The 22,125-nt window shown below is 40.4% G+C and overlaps 2 protein-coding genes across 3 annotated transcripts in view; one reads left to right on the top strand and one right to left on the bottom strand.

Moving 5' to 3' along the window:
- sppl3 (signal peptide peptidase 3) overlaps window positions 1-22,125 on the top strand; it is a 183,471-nt gene that overhangs the window by 62,301 nt on the left and 99,045 nt on the right. The window lies entirely within an intron of this gene.
- gnaz (guanine nucleotide binding protein (G protein), alpha z polypeptide) overlaps window positions 1-22,125 on the bottom strand; it is a 68,309-nt gene that overhangs the window by 27,362 nt on the left and 18,822 nt on the right. The window contains exon 2 of the mRNA XM_041810449.1: window positions 1,453-2,767. Coding sequence (XP_041666383.1) covers window positions 1,453-2,175 — 723 coding nt within the window. The 5' untranslated portion in view covers window positions 2,176-2,767. The remainder of the gene's footprint in view (window positions 1-1,452; window positions 2,768-22,125) is intronic.

The raw sequence follows: 22,125 nt of genomic DNA, 5'->3' as shown, positions 1-22,125 counted from the left end.
TCATTGATAACCTTGACCAGTGCTGTTTTGATGCTGTGATTGGTTCAGAATCCTGATTGGTAGACATCATACAGATTGTTATGGGTTAGGAAATTGTGTAGTTGATTGTCGATGACTTTTTCTAGGATTTTACTAACAAAGGGCAGGTTGGAGATGGGCCTGTAGTTGCTAATTATCAATTGGTCAAGCTTGTTAATTCTGAGTAATGGAGTGATAATGGCGTGCTTTAGAGAAATGGGGAAGTCACCAGACTGAAGAGATGCATAGATAATATAGAGTAGCTCTTGAAACATTACATGAGAGACACACTTAAATAATTTTGTAGGAATGGGGTCAAGAGAACAGGTAGAGGACTTGAGGTGTTTGATAACTTCCTCAAGGTCACTAATGTTGACAGGTTTAAAATTGCACATGTTGGTCTTGGCATTTTTGTAAATTAAGGAGCATAGAAGGTCAGAATTGCTGTTTTGTAATTGAAGAGTGTTATATTTGATGGTGGTAATTTTTTTCCTTAAAGTACGTTGCAAATTCATTACACTGGTTTGAGGAGAGAAAATCAGCAGGGGTTGATCTGGTGGGGTTGATTAGTTAATCAACTGTAGTGGGTAGTGTTTTTGTTTTCATTGATCATTTTTGAGATGTGCTGCTGTCTCGATGTTTTTATTTCTTTACTGTAGGTGGTTAGTATGTTTGTAGAGTTCATAATGTATATACAGTTTGCTCACTACATGATGATATGATGGGCAAATTATGACCCATGTATTGTTAAATGAACATATGAGATGCATTATTACCAACGCTTGTTTTCAGTTCTGACCACAATCAACACTTTTGATTCAAAATGTTGCATTAAAGTTCATCCCTAGATTTTATCACTAAGACATACAGGAATGTGGTCGCTGTTCCTATATAAGCACAGCAGCATGGCTGTTATTAAGACGGGGATTTACAGAAAGGAAATGACACAGCAGAACAGGCCTGCACTTATTTGCTTCTCAGAACTGTTAAACCATTTTCTGCAAATATGGAGTGTTTGATCTTATGATACTCACAGCTTTCCGTTTTTACACCACAGAAAAAAGCCTGACTTGGTTAATAAAACAGATGAATTAATGTCTTAATTTACTTCTTCACCAAGCAGTTCATCATTTTTATGTTCCCACAAGGACCACATTCTAGATACAAAGATTATTGGTATCAAAATGTAATTAAAGTAAATCAGATTATAAATCAAATGATCTGTCTTGGGTAAGAGATACTCCTCACTACTTGTAAAATCAGATCCCATGCTGAAAAATAATAACTGCACCCTTCTTTATGGTCTGAAAGCAGAAAACATTTTTAATGTAGCTGCAGTGATTGCCATATGTATGCATGTATTTTCCTGAGCATGTGTAGAAATGCACATACTCGTGAAGTGGAATTTGGCTCTGAGAAGCAGATTTTTCTTACCGTCTGGTTGTCCTCGTAGAGTTTGAGGTCATAGCCACTTAGCTCAACACAGAAAATGATTGCAGTCACGCCCTCAAAGCAGTGGATCCACTTCTTTCTCTCTGAGCGCTGTCCACCCACATCCACCATCTTGAAGGTGAGCTCCTTGAAGGTGAACTTGTTCTCTACAATGCCAGTGGTCATATCACGGGATCGAAGGATGTCCTCTACAGTGGGGATGTATTCAGGTGCAGAGATGCGGTCCAGGTCGTTCAGATAATAGGCAGTGTTGTCCTCTAAATGGTACTCATTGGATCGTTGAAAGCACTCCTGGACCCCTGAGTCTGCCCACAGACGTTTCATGACCCCCAGAAGCTCTGGAGTGATCTCCCCCTTGCTCTCAGCCGGCCCTGTGAGGGCAAAGAGCTGGACAGCGTCATAGGCGCGATCAGGATTGTGAAAGTCGATCTTGAGGGTGGTGAGGGCACGGATGATGCGAGTGAGCGAGTCAATGGCATTGTACAAGATGAGGGGCTTGTACTCCTTGCAGGCCTCCAGGTTGAAGCCTCCACTATGGATGATCTTCATCTGTTTGACGATGGTGCTCTTGCCTGAGTTGCTGGTGCCCAGCAGCAAGAGCTTGATCTCACGCCGCTGCCGCTGGCTCTCTGAGCGCAGATGGCGGTCGATTCGCCGCGAGCGCCGAGCCGCTTCCTTCTCCTCCGAGCTCTGACGGCATCCCATGGTCCTCCACCACGTGGTGAGCACAAAGGAACTCGTGCTGCTGTTTGATGGGAAAGCTAACTATGATGAAGTAGTGACAGGAAAGGAGATGTTTGAGGAGTTGGAAAGGGTACCGTGAAAACGTCAGAACTTTCTGGGGAAAAAACCTGACAACAGACCAGAGTAACAGAGACAGGAAAGCTGCCACACAGAGGTGTGACTCAGGAGGATTTCATTCTTCGTGTATTGGGGCAGTCTGTAAGTCCTGTGTGGGCAGAACCCAGACTTGTGGGACGCCCACACAGCGCTTGGCACTGATATAGGACTGCCTGCTGAATCCGAGGGAGCTGGGGTTCATAGCAGGGGCTCCCCCACAGGAAAGATCTGGAGTAGCTCTGGGATTGTGTCAGTAGAGGAAGCGTTTGGGCTTGATGCGTACAAATAGCAAATCCCCCTCACTCTCCTCCCACATGGCTCTGGTGGTTTGTCGGCCTTGTACAGTTTCTGCAACTCTTACACCTCAATTTGGAGAGTTTTGCCAAATCTTCTTGGCAAAATCTTTTCTGTTTCTTCTGTGGTGTGATATTTCCCCAGGAGCTCAAGGCCTCTTGATCTGAAAGAGAAAAAGACAAGAGACATGAGGAACTTGAAAACCAAGAGCAACTTTCATTCACTGTCACAAAGAATTCATGCTTTCTAAATTCTAAAAGAGCACAGAAGAGAAAATCTTACTATAGCTCCTTTTATATTGAGATTGAAGCCACCCTAATGTGGGTTTTGTAAAACAAAAAATCTTGAGCCAGGAAGTAGTTAGCCTTGTGTAGCATGGACACCGTTTGGAGCAACTGATCTGGCTTACTGCAAAAACATTAAACATTGAAATCGACCCATCTGCAATGCTGTCCATTTAATTAATTTATTTCAGGGTTCTTTTGCTGCTATTTGGATAGGACAGTACAGTGAATAGTAAAAGAATCCAGGTAAAGGACAGGGAATGACTCGTGGGACAAGGAAAATAGGTCAGACTCAAACCAGGATTATCTGCTTGCAAGATTAGCTGCCATACATGGGGTGTGAACTAACCCCTAGATAAGGGGTGTCCAAAGTTTTACACTTAAGGCGACATACTTTAGAGGGTAATTAAACCTTGAGACCACTTTTTTTCAGATGAAAGCTCAAGTATATGGGAAATTAGTGGTACTTTTAAACAGTTCGGCTCCAATTCTTGATATTTTCACACATAGTATTAGAATTACATGTTTTGTATTAGAAATGTGCAGGTTGAAGGTGTGTACGCAATGAAATCAGATATTGCAACAGATTTTTTTAAAGACTTCTACTTTCTGATCTGGTGTCCTATGACATCACGACTTGGACTCGAGTCTCACTTAAATTGCACACATCAGTGACTTGAGACTTTACTTGGATTCGTGTACAAAAGACTCGAGACTCGATCATACTCGTGATTTGGGATTCTTGCACAATCTTCGGTTTTTATTTTTTCCATCATGATCTCTTGTCCCCCTTGTCGCCCACATGAGCCATGGGTGTGCGCAATGTTAAAATGTTATTTGGTTAATAATCCCTTAATATCATATGCTTATGGGGACAAATTAATGTTAGAATCTCTGCATTGCCGTTTATTGATAATGAACAGACATAAAAGACGATAGGAGCATTAAAACTTTAAATACGGTTCATTGAAGCAGTGCGAAACAGAAACAGATGGATAAGAGGCTGTAACAGATAAATTAGTAACTAAGGAGTCCAGGAGATTTCAGCTGAATAAAGTAAAATTTAGCTTGATTTTATCCATATAAAGAAATTTACATCATAAATGATGATAGAAGTTTCTTAAGGAGAATAGAGGGAGAAATACTCAGCATACTCTGTTGAAGCTCTGAGTGAGAATTAGAAATGCTCATTGAGTTTTTATTTTATTTCAGAATAAACAGTCAATCAACAGTTAGTGTTTTGTGTTAGTATAAAATTACTACCATGTAATATATCTGACACATAACAAGAACATTTAATCTCCAGTGTCTCAGTGTCTGTCTCTATCAGTGAAGTATGACACATGTCTCTGTAGTGTTTCATATGTGCACAGAGAGGAGCTTTATTAAGAGGAGAGCTGATATTGATCATGTTGATGAGGGAAAAAAAGAAAGAGCATGTGTTTCATCTTATAGCAGAGGTACGTATGATATATAGCAAATACATTTCAACAACAGAACTGTGGCTAGTGGAAACACTGAGTGGCTAGTAGCCATTAGTCACAGTGGCTGGTGTGAAAAAAAGTTAATGTCAAGCCCTATTCATATGTAATTGTACACATGCACACACCACAGCGACCTGGCCACAGACAATATCCCCCCCACCCCCCACCGATGGTGATAATACAGTTCAGGATTTAAATTCCTTAGATAGAACAATGCAGTGGTCTAAGCAGACTGGACGTCAGAGGCAGATCATAGACCGCTCATTACAACCATCTGAGACTTAACACTTGATAAGGACTTGTGACCAAAGACTTGAGACTTGACTTGGACTTGCAAAAAATGACTTGTGTGCATCTCTGCCACCTTTCACCAAAGAGAGTAACCGCCCACCTTTTCCTTGGCTGATAACTTCTCTTGTAGCAGTCGACAGCCAAAATTCTTGGCTCCACCAATCAAACCATTGCTGTTACACTCAAGGATTGTGGGTAATGAGAGCTGTTGCCTGAAATCTTGACAAAACCTATTTTTTTTTCAATGTCAGTGATATACTTGCTTGTATAGCTTTTGCTGAAAGCAAGAGTGAAATTTCGAAGTAGCAGCAAAAGTGGAGAGAGCATGTAAGTTTGTAGGTCTGACAGTTTCCATTTGAATGGTCGATCTTTTGGTCGAAAAGCTTATGTCCGACCAAGATCACCCTGGTCGGTGAGTCGCCCCAACGATCAGAGGTTAGGTGAGGTTTTTTAGGCTAGATGAGTTTAAAGAGTTACTGTCCTGGGATCATGGAGATCAAAGGCAGGTCGCACATTGATCGTCTCTCAATCATTTTTTTAGTACGACATGATGAACCTAAAAAGGTATTAATGCTATCCAGCCAAGCACAAGCTTAATGTTCTGACCATATTTAGGTCCCAGTGCAAGGAGCCTATAGAGATTGTTAGGATTATTCACAATTTCATTCCATGCAAGTCTGAAAGGGCTTGGCCTCACCAATTTCTTTGTTCACCATGAAAACAAATTTTTTCAGTTTTTTTCCTAGTGGGTTATCAAATCTTGCTCCATTTTGCTCTGAAATATCCAAAGACCTTCACCTTGCACCATAATGAAAGTTATGAAGTTTTGTTCAACGCTGCGGCCATGGCGATTTTTTTGTTCGCCATGAAACAGGAAGTAGTTTTGTCATGAGGTGAAAATGGTAATAAAGCCATGAAATGTAATTTAGAGAATTCTTGGAGGGGAAACAAGATTATTGATATCAATTTTTGGGTGGGAAGGGATTCATGGCTCAGTGGCACCCCCTACAAAATTTCAAAAGACCAGCCCCGACCTAGGATTTAGAATTTTGGTACGGTGTCCAGCATCAATTAAAATATTTTTATGTAGATATAAAATTAGTGTAACTTTAAGGAACATTGTTTTAACTTTAGAGGATATACAGTTTCAAAGGGTCACCTATTTTTAAGATCACGTAATATCTTTCTGACATGCTTTAGTCGGTTGTATTGTATACTCTTGTTTAATATTGGCTGTTAAAAAAGACCATCGTGCACCAAAACCCGACATGCGCGGTACAAGGTACAAGAGCTTGCAGCCCAGTTGATTTTTTTTTTTAGAATAGCTGCAGGCCTGGGCACTGGTGTAGCTCAGTGGGCAGTGCACGTGCCCATAAGCAGAGGCTACGATCCTCATTGCACTGGTTGCTGGCTCGATTTTCAGTCTCAGTACATGTTTGGTGCATTTTTTCCCCTGCTCTCACATAAATGCCTAAAAAAATCTTAACAGAAAGAATTGCTGTTAACCAATTAGAAATGGACAGTAGATAGTGATCGATGAATGATGACTTTTTATGCCTTTTTTCCTCTTTAGAGAGCTGCACTAAGGCCTGTAATCACTAACTAAATAAAGCCAGAAGTGAAAAGTTATCTGTTTGCACACTCTACCTGATTAAGCAAACAAGGTATAAGTTGTCCTTTAGTGAGTTGTAGATCAGCTGATTAGTGTTTTCAGTTCGGAGGAAGCCTGGCCTGCTGTTTGTCCCTGCTTTTAGTTTTCAAGCTCAACAAGTATAGCTACCCTCTGGCAAAAGAAATTAGACACATGGTCATAACTTATGAAATTTTACTTTGAAGAAGAAAAGTGTATTTTTTAAAATAAATAATCAAATGGAGTTACTTGACTATGGACTGCGCTTACATGCACAGTAATCACTCAAGCATATTCATGCTAGCCTTGTTCTGTTTACCCTTTTCAGATTCATGCTCCAGACAGACAAACACCCCTACTCTCTCTGTCTGCAGTCCTGTGTTACCATAGACTCTGAGCCAAAGCAGACCACACCTACCCATTCAGCATCACTTCTCACGCGTACACTGGTTATACACATAATCAAGGTCAAGCATACACACAGAGACAAGCTGAGAAAAACAAACTCCCCCGTTTAAAAGGATTTTGATGAAGAATAAATGATGAAACAATATCATCTTCATACACAATCACACAGTCTCTTTTTGCTCTGCTTTTCTCTAAAAGCTGATCTGCCAAACAACATCAGGTGAAATGCTTATTTACAACCACAGTGGAAAAAATACAGGCTAAAACCAGCAGGTGCCTCTCATGCTTGCATACTGCTGTAAATCCCCTTCTCGTTGCCCAGACATCTGTGCTGTTATCCTTAAGAGTCCAAACTGTGATCAGGAAAAGAAATAAAAATATTTCTGGGAATATTTGGTTTCCCTCTTGTCCTGGACTGAGATATTAGCAGCTCAAAAGGCAGTGAGTTGACTTTATTAAAACATAAACTGTGTTTTCATAAGTTTTGGGGCATGGGTTCAAATCAAATACGAAGCAATAATAAGCAAAAGCACATTTGTAGCTGTAAAAGCCTGTTGGATTCTGTGATAAATAGATTCACATCGGAGCAGCCTGCTTTCTATTGGCTGAGTAACAAATGTGAAATCATACCGTGGCCTAGTTTTGTTGGCGTAACTATACTCCGCAGACCTGTCACATACACAGAGAAAAAGCATCTCTCAAAAGCTGAGTGAGTGAAGTCCAGTCTTCGAATGACTGAGAGGACAAACAGAGCAAAACAAAGCCATCGCGACACAAACAGAGTGGATGGAGCATTGTTTCTTGGCTCCAGGCATCTGACCACCCTGCTCCAAATGGCATAACCAGCAAAATGGATTAATGCTCATCACTGATTTAAGAGCCTGTGAAACACATAGGCAGCCGTGTGTGACTGCTTTCTTCACAAATATGCCACACTTGCATTTCTGCACTTTTTGAAGTCATACCACTTAAGATAATTGCAAAGGAAGTGGTGTGCTGGCAGTACAAAATGAATGCATATTGTAATCACATTAAATTGGTATTAATAATATTCCCTATGCTATTACACTGCATATAAGAAGCGTGGTCTGCTACCTATCTACACCCTAATATCTGGAGCACAACACAGCAGGAAGAAATGCCTGAAACACTGAAAAATCCAGCAAAAAATAAACCAAAATTAATTAAGATAGCGCCTACAGCCTGGAAATATGCTAACACTGCGTAACAAATTACATAGCTTCCTTTAAAGTTGATATAGCTCTGAAGACAAGCAACAACTACAAACAAAATACCCTTTTGAAGGCAGGTTTTCATTTAATGCCTCAGTGTTATCATCTATTTACCATAGGGGTACATTTCCCGCTATCCTCTCCAGGGGATAAGACACTTCACACAGTCAGCAAAGAAGAGGCGTGTCACTTTAAGAGTAAGTCAGTGGAGGTAGAGCAATGGGGGCCACAGAGAGAGGCCAGCATCTCCATGTATCATGAGGGCCAGGGTAATGTGATAGTCAAGATGAGACTGAGTCTGGCCACTCTCTTTCCTTTCCTTCTCGTCTCTGGCTGCCCTCGGCCCATTAGCCCTCTCCTCATCACTCTCCCAGGTGCTTACCTCCTATTATTAATTCACCATGCTGCAAATAATTACAATCACACCCCTTATAAGAGAGCACTTCTTTTAGTCACAGTGTTTCAGCTGTATTACAGCCCCTGCCTTCCTGCTGTGGGAGTCTAGTCCACAAAAATGAAAAAAAAAAAATGGGTCAATCATTTTAGATTTAATCCATCAGGGACTCTGCATTGTTGCCCAGACACAATATAATTTAGAAGAAAAGTGCATTACATGATAAGTGTGTAAACCAACATTTCAAGTCAGACTTCAACACTAGGTTCACAATTGTTCTCTTAACTGATTTTCCTTTACCCTTTTAGCTTTCAGTATCAGCAAGTCACATTGATGTAAATGTGATTTATACTTGCATACAAGGTTCCAGTCTCTGGTCTTTCATTTAGATATAGTTAGAAGTTTTTTTGTAAAGCCACTGTATGTAGGATTTTTACATTAAAATATCTATATTATTTAAATCAATGGCTTCTCTTTTGTTGTATATATTTTTAGTTGAGGTCTTACATGACCTCAAATATTTCAGTTTTCAGAGAATTAATTTTTATAGCTGTAACAGGACATGTCTTGTTGAAGTGACTGTCATTAGGGAGCCACTGTGACAAGCACAACTTGTTTATCATTGCCATGCAAACTTGCAAACATTAGATGTAACATGGAAGACAGCTTCATAATTCATAGGGACCTGGACAGTGCTGTTCTGTTGCTATCTCATTCATATATTACTGCTTACTTGTGATGGACCAGGATTGTTCTCAGTCGCAGGACTTCCTCCACCCCCCTCCCAATAATGTTGCAGCTTTGCCAGGCATTTCTCAGTTGAGTAGAGACCAAGCCCACTGCTCTGTGCACCAACCTTTGCAGCTTACTTCTTGTGTTAAATTGAGAACTGTGGTCAGTAAGAATGGCACTCTATGCTGTGTATTTACCATACAGAAAACAAATGTTTGGACTCTATGGATAATTTTTTTCTAATAAGGGAGAAAAGCTGTTAAAAGTGGCCTTTCTTCCTTCCATTTGCACTGTGAAGGATCCCATGAATTTGTTGAGTCCATGTTTTGGATGGGTAGATCTAGCTTTCTCTGCCAGCATTATTTAAGAACTTTAGTTGGAAAAAGTGGGCGACAAATGGTATCAACCAGAGGCTACACTGTAGGGCAGTGGTTAGTGCTGCTGCCTCACAGCAAGATGGGTACTGGTTTGAATCCCAGTTGAGTAGGATCTTTCCGTGTAGAGTTTACATGTTCACTGTCTGCATTTGTGGGTTTTCTCTAGGTACTCCAGCTTCTTTCCATGGACCAAAGACATGCTTTTTAGGTTAACTGGTGATTCTTAAATTGCCCGTACGTGTGACTTAGAGCCTGGTTGGTTGCCTCTATACGTCAGCACTGCTTATGGGTTTACCCAGCCTCTCGACCAGTGACAGCTGTAATCGGCCCCAGCCCCCCATGACCCCAGATGGGACAAATTGTGTAGATAATAGTGGATGGAAAAATAGGAATATCTCACATTATGATCAAACACACCAGAGTGCTATAATACATCTTAATATAAAATACAATATAGTATACATTTTCTAAATTTTTAAATACTCAACACTTCAGAAGATAAGAGAACCAGCTCTGTCAGTTGGTTTTGAATTAGCAATATGATATTGACCAAACAGCCTCCAAAAACATATCCTATAAGGAGGAGTTAAATTTCAGTTGGCTGGTTTACTCTCATCTGTTTGCAGACTCGCTGAGCACATCGCTAGGTAAACAGTGATAATCAACATGTTCCACGTCAGTGGAGCCATTGTTCTTATACACACACTGCCCTATTACGTACACCTGTTCAACTGCTTGTTAATACAAGTATTTAATCAGCCAGTCACATGGCTGTAGCCATGCATGAAGGCATGGTCAAGCAGATGTGCTGAAGTTCAAAACGAGCTTTAGAACAAGAGAGAAAGGGTCACTTTAGCAGTACTTTAGTGGTCCAAAATGCCAAATGACATTGACCAGATGTGATAGAAAGGCAACTGTAAAATCAAATAGCCCCTCATTACAGCTGAGCTAAGAACAGGACACAATTGCCACATTTAACTCAGGCTCACCCAAATTGGACAAAAGAAGATTGTGAAAACAGTGCTTAGTCTGATTGCGTTTTTATCTGCTTTATGGTAGGGTCAGAATTCAGTGTAAACAACATAAATCCATTCTACTGTGCATCAAAAGCTCATGCCTGTGTTAGTGTTGTAATTGTTCAGAAGAATACTGTGGTTGACTTCTTCACTTCGTAAAGCACTGTAATTTAAGGTCCGATATGACTACACAAATTCAGCTGGATTTTGCTGACATTATCATAGTCATACCTCAGGATCTATAGTCAGCTCATATTGTCCACTTATTGGTACATAGAGAAAGCTCCAAATACATTTTCTCTTTGTTAATTATTTCTTTCAGAACACAAGACTGCTAGCATCATACTAGGAATACACGATAATTATCCATACGGGTAAATTATCAGCTGAGATGCATATATTTTACATATTTTTATCATTTCAAACAGTGTTAATTTTGACCGCCTGTTTTAGATTTAGTCGTAGTTTTAGTCTTTAGACAAAGAGTAGTTTTAGTTTTAGTCACATTTTAGTCCTGTTCACCCTTCATAGTTTTAGTCTAGTTTTATTCAACAAAAAGTCCTTACATTTTAGTCCTTACATTTAGTCACATCATATTTTCTCTCTTAAAAAATGTGCCACATTGTAAAAAAAGAAACACTCATCTGTACAGTCAGTAGTCACCATGTAGAAATTTGAAATAAACAGATGAAAATACTGACATATATTGGATAACAGACTTTTGTGATGAGAATCCTTGATTTTTATTCATAATGGTACTCCTATTAATGCAGCTTAATTATCAAACTCTTCATTGATGATATTAGTTATATTAATAGGAATATTGTTGCATTTGGGATGGAAAAATGAGACAATGTTTTTAACTGAACTCATTTTTTACATATATTTTATATTTCTAATTAAAAAAGCATTTCTTCTTTACAGGACCACATTTATTCAAATTTCTCACTAAGGCCAGCCACACACTAGACCATTTTTTAATCTGAAACGATTTTAAAACCGTGGGAGACCACAGAAATCAGGACAATTTCCGAAGATATTTTATCTTTAATCCTCTGAACGCACACACTAGACGAATCAGGCAGATTGTCAGATCACTGGAGACCACACACCTGCCGACCTGCCTATGAGCTCGCGTGATCACGTGACTTCAGAAAAACAAAAAAACACGGATGTCTGTCGATACCGTTTTGCCGTCTCTCCGCAACAGGCTGCCCTGGCATGCATTACAGGTGCAGCAACAACCATAAAACGAGGGAAAGACTAAAGACGAAATCCTCGCTGGAATTAAAGTAGGGTTGTGTTTATGGTTGTGAGTGGTGAAAGTACGTATTATTCGTCTGGTGATGCTACGCGGTGTGCTCGCTCTCATTGATTGTTGTGGGTACTCCGTCAGCGGCACTACGACCTAGAACCGTAAATATCAGACATGTTTGATATTTATGATTCCAGGTATGGGAGGCTACGACGCGATTTGGAGCAGTAAATTAATCGTGTTGACACCACACACATGCAGACTACTCAGACAAATAATCGTTTGCGATGAGGCTCAGTCGGTATACGCCCCCACGATTGTCATAGGAGGCAAATCTTGCCCTAAATCGGGCTTAAAATCCTGTAGTGTGTGGCTGGCCTAAAACTCTAATTTTAATGCAGATTTCAATTCTGGATTAATATTTTGAACTTACTACTTAGTTTAATGTCTTGTAAAGACTACCACTAGAATACAGAGAAGAGCTCAAGATTTAATCTACCTATCAGCTCCTCTTTCAGCCACGCTGCTTCACACACCCAGACATACCACACCTCCTGCTTCTCTGGGTGTTTTGACAGACAGCAGGTTAGACACACAGAGAAGAAATATCACAGAAATTAAATGTCCATCAGTCCGGTATGTATATTTTAGTCTTGTCTTTGTAACAAAAAGTAATCTACTTCTCATCAGAGTCTTTATCATCGCTTATCTATTTTTAGCCCATCCTTGTCCCATCTTCCTCAAGGACAAAAGGTTGTTAACGAACATTTTTCATCATAGTTAATGTTAACGAAATTAACACTGATTTCAATGATAAATACTAACAGATAAAATCCACAGATAATCTAGGCGTTTGTTATCTTTCTTACAAGACTACACTTCTGAAACAGTAGGTGGCACTGTGGAACAGGACCCGCTGTAAAGCCCCAGAGAAGATGAAGAAGAAGCTTCAGTGCTGAGAGGCAACAGCACATCTAATAACGTAATGTCACTGGTGGAGTTATTCAGTGTTTTATTTTTATTTATTTATTTAATCAGATGAAAACCTGTTTAGATCAAGATCTCCTTTACAAGTGTGACTGGGGCAGGGGTGCCAACACAACACTGTTTGTAAAACATGTCCCACAAAGATCCCAAATAGCAGAAAAAAGTCCTCTGATTTTGACACAACGGATCTTATTAGTCACTTAAGAGTCGTCATCCCAACAACGGACTGTTTATACCAAGCGGCAGTAGCTGCTAGCATTAGCCATTAGCATGAGGACCGAGCCGTAGACAAATGCCAGGCGTAGTGCTGATTCAGCAGACATTGCAAACTGCAGAAAGTCCCAGAGAGCCAAAAGGCCAATCTGTTTATGACAAAATCAGCCTTACAGTCTCCTGATCCACTGCTACTTCTTAGATGTATCCCTCCCTGCTGTTTGATAGAATTTCATTCACAGTCTAGTCATCAACATTAGGAACAAAAGTTTAACTGCACACATCACCATTATTTTGTATCACCAATGTACTTAAGAAAAATTTCCCATCTTTTAAATTAAGTAAGTGCATTTCTGTATCTTTATAAAAAACATAAGCAATCTTTAATTTCTGGCTTGTGCAGTAAAGATAACCCAAGTGTCTCCAAAAGCTCTCCATTTATTCATTATGACAGCCAGTTATCTGTTATCTGTTTTAACTGTAGAGTAATCTGCAGCAGGCTTTTAGTCTGTTTGTTTTTAACTGAGGAATGCATTTTACTTATTTGAAAACTACCTGTGTTTTTATAGGGAGACATGTCTGAGTGGACATATGTCAGCTGAATTTTAGCAGACTAAAATGTCCGATTTGACAGTTTGTCAAGAGATCTAAGTTCATTTCATGGAAAAGGGAAAAAGCAAAGTTTAATACCAAAGTCTGTCAGTGTATGTTGTACTTTGTTTGGTACACTAATGCACTAGTTAAAATTAAAAAGAATAAATGATTCAAACTCAGAGATTTTCATTGCAGTGTTGACTATTAATGTAGTGTTTTCATAGGGTGGTATTAGCAATCTCTCTAATGTAAAAGACTGTTCAGTTGGAACTCATAGCAGCTATTTTAAAGAGCTACATAAGCGTGTTAATTCCATTATGTGTTGGTGTGAAATCAATCTTGCTTTGCTGCCTGGAAACATGTGATTAAATTTAATTCAATTAAACTGCATATGAATGCAGGTGATGCTCTGGTGCAGTGGCATAAAGCATTATAATGGGGGTGATCGACAAATGTAGGACAGCACTGCCTGTGCTTAGGTGTGTCACGAACATAATGCAGAAAAATATGTTGCTGTTATGAATGGAAAGGAAAAGTGTGTGATGTTAGGAGAGAAAGTGAAAGGCACAGGTGTACTTTCAGTCACCTTGTAATGGTTTATGAATGAGTGGTGCAGGTGTGTCTTTGTGCTGTGGTCAGCAGGATTGCATTTCAAGTGAACGGGCGTTTTAGGGAGAATACACCTGCTGAGAAGAGCGGCGCACTTTATCAGTCTGTCAAAAATAACTTGTTTTAAACAAGGTACAAGCAAGCAGCATTTTCCATTCATGAACTACTAAGCCAGTACCCATTTGCACAAATACTAACTAAAGCAAGAAAATAGCTCATTCATCACAGCTAAGCAGGCCAAGGTCTTTTGTAAAGCGACTCAGGGACCAACGCCTGTGTTTGGTAAGTGACTGAAAAATAATGCTGCTGCTGTATTCAGTATTCTCATTCGGATTGTGCAGAAAGGCACATGTGGGGCCACTATAACCTTGACTATTTAGAACAGTATGGTGCAATGGAAATGTGACTCTTCATTGACTGTATGGTAATTCATATCCATATGCCCTGTAGGTATGTAGGCCTACCTTTCTTTGTTTGTCCCCATCATTCATGCATTTCCCAGCAGGCCTTGCATTGTGTCCTAATAGATAAACAAAATGCCTAGTGTTATTCATGTCTTTGACTCTGCTGTTGTCTTCCTCTTGTTGTTGGTATTATATAATAATAAAATAATACTAATAATAATAAACTTTATTTATATAGCACCTTTAAAAACAGGTTTACAAAGTGCTTTGAAAAAAAGCAGAATCACAAATAAGACAAAGCATCATAACACAAGAAAGACAAAGCCCCACAGAAGAACCCATAAAAAATAAGTGATCTAAAAGATGGCACTGATTCTGCATGCCTTATCTCCTTGGGCAGGTCGTTCCAAAGTTGAGGCATCCTGATAGAGAAAGCCCTGTCAATGTTGGTCTTAAAGGGATGCTTTAACATTTTGGCAAATTTGCCCATTGCCATAATCCGTATAGTCTTAGTAATAGGTTCGTAACCTTTAGTTGTCCGTGCAAGCTGTTTTTAGATCCGCGCTGCCGAGTTCGGAGCTCCTGTGCCAACTAAATGGAGACAGACGGTATTTTTTGGCTTTCCCTCATCAAACTCATCAAATACACAATCCAACAACTCTAAAACGTTCTCGTGGACAAGTTGTGACCTGCACAATCACCACGCTATGAAATAATAATGTATAATTATGTAACATTACGACACATGAAGCAAATACTCTGAACTACTTTGCGAATAAACCACTGGGCGGAGTGACACAGTGTGCGCCTGTGGCAGTGCCATAGTTACTTGGTAGTTCCGGCTTTGCGTTTAGCTTTAAAACATCTCCGTCTAGTAACGTTCCAGGATTATGTGACCTACACGTGGTAAATGTGTAGGTCACATCTTGTCCATGAGAGCATTTTGGAGTTGTTGGATTGTGTATTTGAGGAGTTTGATGAGGGAAAGCCAAAAATACTGTCTGTCTCCATTTAGTTGGCACAGCAGCTACGAACTTGGCAGCACTGATCTAAAAATAGCTTGCACGGACATCTAAAGGTAACAAACCTATTACTAAGACTATAGGGATTATGGCAATGGGCAAATTTGCCAAAATGTTAAAGTATCCCTTTAAGCCTCGACTTTGGGACAACCGGGAGGCCACCACCCTAGGATCTAAGACTGCGGCCTGGCTGGTAGGGGGTTAAAGTTCTGTTAGGTAACTTGGTGCCAGACCCTTAAGTGCTTTAAAAGCGATGAGTAAAATCTTAAAATGATGCTAAAAGAGAGGTAATGTCGTCTGTTTAAACCAGTTAGAAGCCTAGCTGCTGCATTCTAAACTAACTGCAGGGGAGAGAGGGATTTATGAGAGATACCAGAGAGAAGAGTTACAGTAATCGAGTCTGGAGAAGATTAAGGCATGGATGACTTTTTCAAGGTCTGACTGGGTTGGTATATGAAGAAAAATCCAGGAGACCTAAATAAGGTGCATGTAAAACAAAATAGCTCACATGCCTTTCAATCAGCTGCACAGTACTCATGCTTTAGTGACTGGAAGGTTACTTCCTGCTTCTGTCTAGCTTTCCTGTGGTTGTCTGGCCAAAAAAGGTTACTGTAAGGGCTGGTTAACTTTTAGAGACTCATACTGACATGTTGCTGATTCATTTTTACCTATACCTTTGAAAGCCTGAGCATGCAACGGTTGTTATCTACAAATCATTTGGTAACTTGTTCCACAGTTTGTTTTCATATGAATCATTTAGAGTTAAAGTGTGATAAAGTCTTTCAGGCATTTCTGACATGACTAATCAGACCAAGCAGCCACCTCCAGTGATGAACAGTAAAGCCAAAAAAACAACAGTTTCTAAAGTGGCTACAAAAACCAAGCTGTTCTCATGGCAGCCCATACTGAAATCCCCCTTTTCACAGCAAAGATAAAGATGTTTATAGCTGGCTCAAAGTGACTAGAGTTAGCAGTAGCTCTAATTTTTAATCAAAAAAATAGACAAGGGATCAATTTTACTGTCTCATTGTCTTTTATTTTAAAAAGGGTGAGGCCTAGTCCACACATAGGTGGGTATTTTTGAAAATGAAAGTTTTCCCTTCTTTTTACCATACCCATTCTTTAAAACATCTTCGTCTACAAGAAAACGCAAATACACATTCTTATGAGAGTGTACCACATTGACTGTAAGTCCGTCTTTCAGTGTGTTGGTGAAGCAGGTCACACAGGGATGCCAACAATATGTGCAGAAATTTACATTTAATTGTCAAAGTTGCCCAGACCACCTGAAATGGGTCTTGTCCAAAAATGTAGACATTGGCGTCAATGTTTGTCTCTTAGGAGTGACCTGGGTGGTCCTGTTAACTTAAATAAACACAACTTTTATCTGGTTCAGCTCCCATAGCTTTATTCACCCTCGAGGTACACAACAAACAGGCAGTACGTCACCTCACCCACATAACATGCTCACCAGCGCCCCCTTGCACCCATGTACAAAACAAATCTAACAATGTAGAGGAGAAATACATGTTACCAATCTCCCAATGCTTTAAACAACAAAACAAACATTTTTTACAGTCTTCAGAAAGGACTGTATATGGGGACAAAAAAAAAACCATTAGAGTTAAATTTATTGTACTAATCAAACAGAGTTTAAACAGTCTCTAGAACCATGTCCAAAGTCCTTCACTGAGTGCTTTCAAACGCACCATAGCTGATGCTCCCTTTTTTTGTTAAACAGCCAGCCAGTTGGATTTTTGTGTCTGACCAGAGCACCTTTTTGATTTTCTAGCCTTCGATGAGCTCTTTTATGCTGCTTATGTCCAGCCTCAGTCTTTTCTCAGTGACCTGTAGACTTGAGAGCATCAAACAAGGAGTGATTTTCCATCACACAGACCAAAGGAGGAGCATTCAGTTCAGCATTTCCAGTAGTGAGCTCAGAAAAGAGAGTGGCTAAAAAAGTAGCATTGTCTATTCTATCTGACATGGCAAGGGTTTCACCTGCAAGTGTGCTCCGTACCACATGTCTTGTCTTTTTGGAATGCCAATAGAGGGGTGAAAACTTCCCTCCCTCTCCCATCAGAGCAATCAGAGCTCCTCCTTGTGTGCCAATGTCTGGAAGGTTTCCCAGAGAGGCATCACTAAAAACAATCAGGTTCAGAGCATCATTATTCCCCAAATACTGAAACTTGAGAGTGACTTTTTCAGACTTGAGTTTACATATCACTTTGTTTGCTTCATGAATAGTTTGAACTGTAGCATTTTTGATGCTGTATGCCAAAATACAAGCATCAAACATAACATCAGGTCTGGTCTGTTTAGCAACCCATAGGATCTGTCCTACTTTTGATTTAAGCTGTTCTTTTTCAGTTTCATTAAGAGGAGCTTCTCTCTGTGTGGCACGGGCAGCTTGTATGTAAAAGGGTTGTAGGCTGTCAATGTAGCTGTGCTGATGAACTTGTACTACACCATCAATAGTAGCAAAATCTATTTCCACACAGTAGAAGTTGTTGTGTTCTCCCGCCCAATAAGGAAAGTAGACTTCAGATGAGGAACTACTTCTGTTGTGAAGTTTTGTGAGCCTGCCTAGAGAAAACCGTCGACATGACATGCAAGTACTCCGGTAACCTCACACTGCTCATCTAACCATTAGAAAACTGCTGGATCTACCTGAGACACCCTAGCACCTGTTTTCAGCATAATTTCTTTCACTTTGTTGTACCAGTAAAGTGATGCATCAGCAAGACCATACACACATTTCTTTAATTTCCACAGGATACCTTCACTTTTTGCCTCAGGTGGAGGATGGATATAGATATTCCTGGACAGCTCCATGCCTTGCAGGAATGCAGATTTTATGTCCATAAAATGGACGTGCCACTGCTTTTGACAGATGACTGCTAACAACAGCCTGAGAGATTCTGTGGCACAGGTTGGAGAATCTTTCTGAAGCTCTTTCATGTGTAGCTCTTCAAAACCTCTGGCTACGAGGTGAGCTTTGGGCACAATACCCTTAGCAGTTTCTTTGAGAGTACAGACCCATCAGGTGGAGACACATTTTTGACCTGCATGTTCAACTTCTTCAAACACATCATTTTTATGCCAGCTATTTATTTCCTCTTGTTTAGCTGTGTCAAAAGAGATGTCTTTGGTGATGAGCACATCTGCCTCTCTTTCTTCTGACTCAATATTAAGGCTGTCAACAGTTGATATATCAATTGCCTGCTTTTGTCCTTCACTGCCATCAGGTTCAACATATTGCAGATTATACCAGTTTTAGTGTTTTTCTGTGGCTTTGCCTGCTCTGCCTAAAACTCTGGCTCTGTGCTGAGCTCCACCATCTCTGCTCATAAATGTTACAGTCTGTCCTGTTTTGAGCCGTTTTTCTGCTTGTGCCAGAGGACGATGCAGTCCCTCTATTTTAGTTTCCTCGTCCCTAGTGTTGTCATTAGTTTGTGTCATATTAGGCATTTGTGCTTCGCCTGTGCTTGCTTCACTGTCACTGACATCACTTTGTTCGTTGTCTGTTATCTGTTCAATACCTACTGCATTATTTACAATGCCATTCTTAACTTTTGTTTCTGTATTCTCATCATTTTGTGTTGTTTCTTTTTCCTTATCCTGTGTGTTCACTTTACACAGCCTAGACTCATGAACTCTTACAAGGATACCCCCATGTCTTATAAATACAACAGCTCCATCCTGACCTATAACTACTCCTGGTCCCTTCCATTCTGTACAATCTGCTCTTTTGTAATAAACTTTGTCTCATGTCTCATATTTGTCATCTGTAGGTCTGAACTGCTTGCAAAGTGCTCTTCTTATCCTTTCTGAGCACTCGGCTTCTGTGAAGGCTTTCCTAGAAGCATGCATGGCTGATATGTGTTCCCCACCCTTTTACTTACAGTGGTACCTTCAAGAGCAGGTGGTTTATCAACTTGTACAGAGGGAAGGTTAGGATTCTGTCCAAATACCAGTTGATGTGGACTATAACCATGAACATTTAGCGTGCTGTTCTTAGTCATAAGGGCCCAGTCTAAAGCAGTGTCCGAGTCACACTCATTTTCTTGCTTCACCTTCTGGATAATCTCTGTGAGTGTGTGGTTGTGTCTTTCCAACAGCCCGTTGCTCCAAGGACTGTATCCTGCTGTGGTTTTTACCTCGATGTTGAAGTTTTCTGCCATGTCTCTCATCTCTTCATTATTAAACTCTCCACCGTTGTCACTGTAGAGCCTCTGGGGTGGACCATGGATGCTTATCCATGAGTGGATGAAGGAGTTGACAATCTCTGAGGCCTTCTTTGTTCTCACAATATTTCCATCACTGAAACGTGTGAAGTGGTTGATAATATGGAGATACCATACACCTGGTTCCAGCTCGTGCAGATCCACTGCTACAGTTTCATTATACTCTGAAGCTAAATGCAAGCCCTCTGCAGGTTTTGGCTTTGTTTTGCTGTGCCTCTGATATATGTCACAGCCAGTTACTATTTCTTGCAAAATAGTAATGCATTCTTTGTCTTTGTTTCCTGAGCTATGAAGAGGCCTCTGTAGTCTATCTGCAGATGCATGACCAAACTGTTTGTGGAGCTTCAGGAGAGCTTTTCTTTTTTCAATGGGGGAGAGGTTCTCCGTCAGTGCCAGGACCTCATCTTCCGCTCGACAGTCATTAGATGTTTTTATTTGTAATGTCTCTTTATCTCTTATGTCAACACACTAATGTCCGGAACTTGTGAATTCAAGGGGAACTGGTTGCTTGAGCATGACAGCTCTGTCATTTTCCATGTCTAGAACAGTTCTTGCCTTTTTCAAAGGTGCTTTACTCAGCAACAGTGGGATGTCAGCTTGGACTACTTCGGTTTCAATGTGACATTTTGTCTGCCCTATTTTGGCAGGTAGTTTTACTTTTCTGTTAGAGTGTACAATATTTCCATCTCCAAACCTAAAGGGCCTGCTACTAGGAGTTTCTGTTTGCAGCAGCTGGTCAACTTGGTCTTGACTAAGATCATCACTGTAACTTTCTACCAATTTCCCTCCACAGACTGTACGAGTACAAGCAGTGTCAATAATAGCTGATCCCAAAGAGTCAGTCAGGAAAATCTCTGCATTTGACATCGAGTCCTTTGTAAACAGTGTAATATTACACTCCTCTACATTTTCAGTGAGTCTTACTTATTCACTTCTGTGTGGACAGTCTTTGGCCCAGTGAAAGGTACTCTGGCAAACGGCACACTTAAACCTCCTGCCAAATTTATCGAGTGGATTGGCACCAGGTAATGGCTGCTTTTACTGTCCACTTGGTGATGTTATATTTCGTTTGTCTTTGTCTTTGCTCCATGAAAAAGCCACGTCCTGGTTCACCTGAATTTCACCAGAGGAGCTCGCCCTTTTTTCCCCGAAGACCCGCTTAAGTCCCGACTTCATAGATGAGAACGTTAAGTCCGTGCACACCGTCAAAGCTAGTTGCCAGTTTTTTTTCATCTAAGCACGCTGTGTCCAGCAGTTTAAATTTTAACATGGCGTCAGGAAGAGTCATGCTGTACTTTTCATCCGGTTGTAACGCTGTTCAAAGTCCATTATATAATCCGCCATCGAAACGGAGTTGTCCTTTTTAATTCCATCAAAATGAGAGTAGGCTTCATAAGCCCTGTCCTTTTCCTCCTTCAGGAACACGCCGTCTACTTTTGCTAGCAACATAGCCATACCGTTATCACTGTCCAATTCCTCCGCTGGTATCTCCATTGCGGTTTCCCGGGCACGCCCTTAAAGCCTGAGAGCAACAGCAAAGGATTGCTTCTTTTTGTCAAGCTCCGTAACTCGCATCCAGACATTGACTTCATACTTCCACGACTCGTAGGGCCGGTCTTCATCAAACTTTGGTGGTATCTTATAGTTTGAAACCATCCTCTGCTACCATTTTTAACTATAATAAACACAACGTTTATCTGGTGCAGCTCCCATAGCTTTATTCACCCTCGAGGTACACAACAAACAGGCAGTACGTCACCTCACCCACATAACATGCTCACCAGCGCCCCCTTGCGCCCATGTACAAAACAAATCTAACAATGTAGAGGAGAAATACATGTTAACAGTCCATTCAAACTAACTTGACATGTCAAATACACTATTTCACATATCTATTGCATGGGATTTTTTTTTTTACATCCATCTGAACATCACTTCATAGATGGTGTTTGGGATGGGCAGAACCTTTCAGAAAACCTTGAAGGGTGATCGGATGAATGATCTGTCTGTCACATTTATTACAGGACAATCAGAGCAACAAAACATGTGACGTAGTGAGCATGTGCATCCTCAGGGAATAAACGACATAATGTGAGCCTGACAGTCGATAATGTTGGATCACTATCAGTGGAACTAGTCAGTCTTGCCAGAGTTGGTCTGGAGAAGAGCAACAACACCTTTAACATCGAGAAAAGCTTTCAGTGTTGGTCTTTATTCTTTTAATGACAAAGAAATTTTGATTAAACTGCTGCTGTAACTACATTGAAGCCATTCACTTCCCCGGTTGCTATTGTAAGAGTAAGTACTAACCTGCACCTGTAGCTACCACCTTGTTCTCCTTA

Source organism: Cheilinus undulatus, linkage group 17 (genome assembly GCF_018320785.1).
Source record: "Cheilinus undulatus linkage group 17, ASM1832078v1, whole genome shotgun sequence".
Classification (NCBI taxonomy): Eukaryota; Metazoa; Chordata; class Actinopteri; order Labriformes; family Labridae; genus Cheilinus; species Cheilinus undulatus.
The sequence above is the reverse complement of the archived record's forward strand: the minus strand, read 5'-3'. Positions and strand labels throughout refer to the sequence as shown.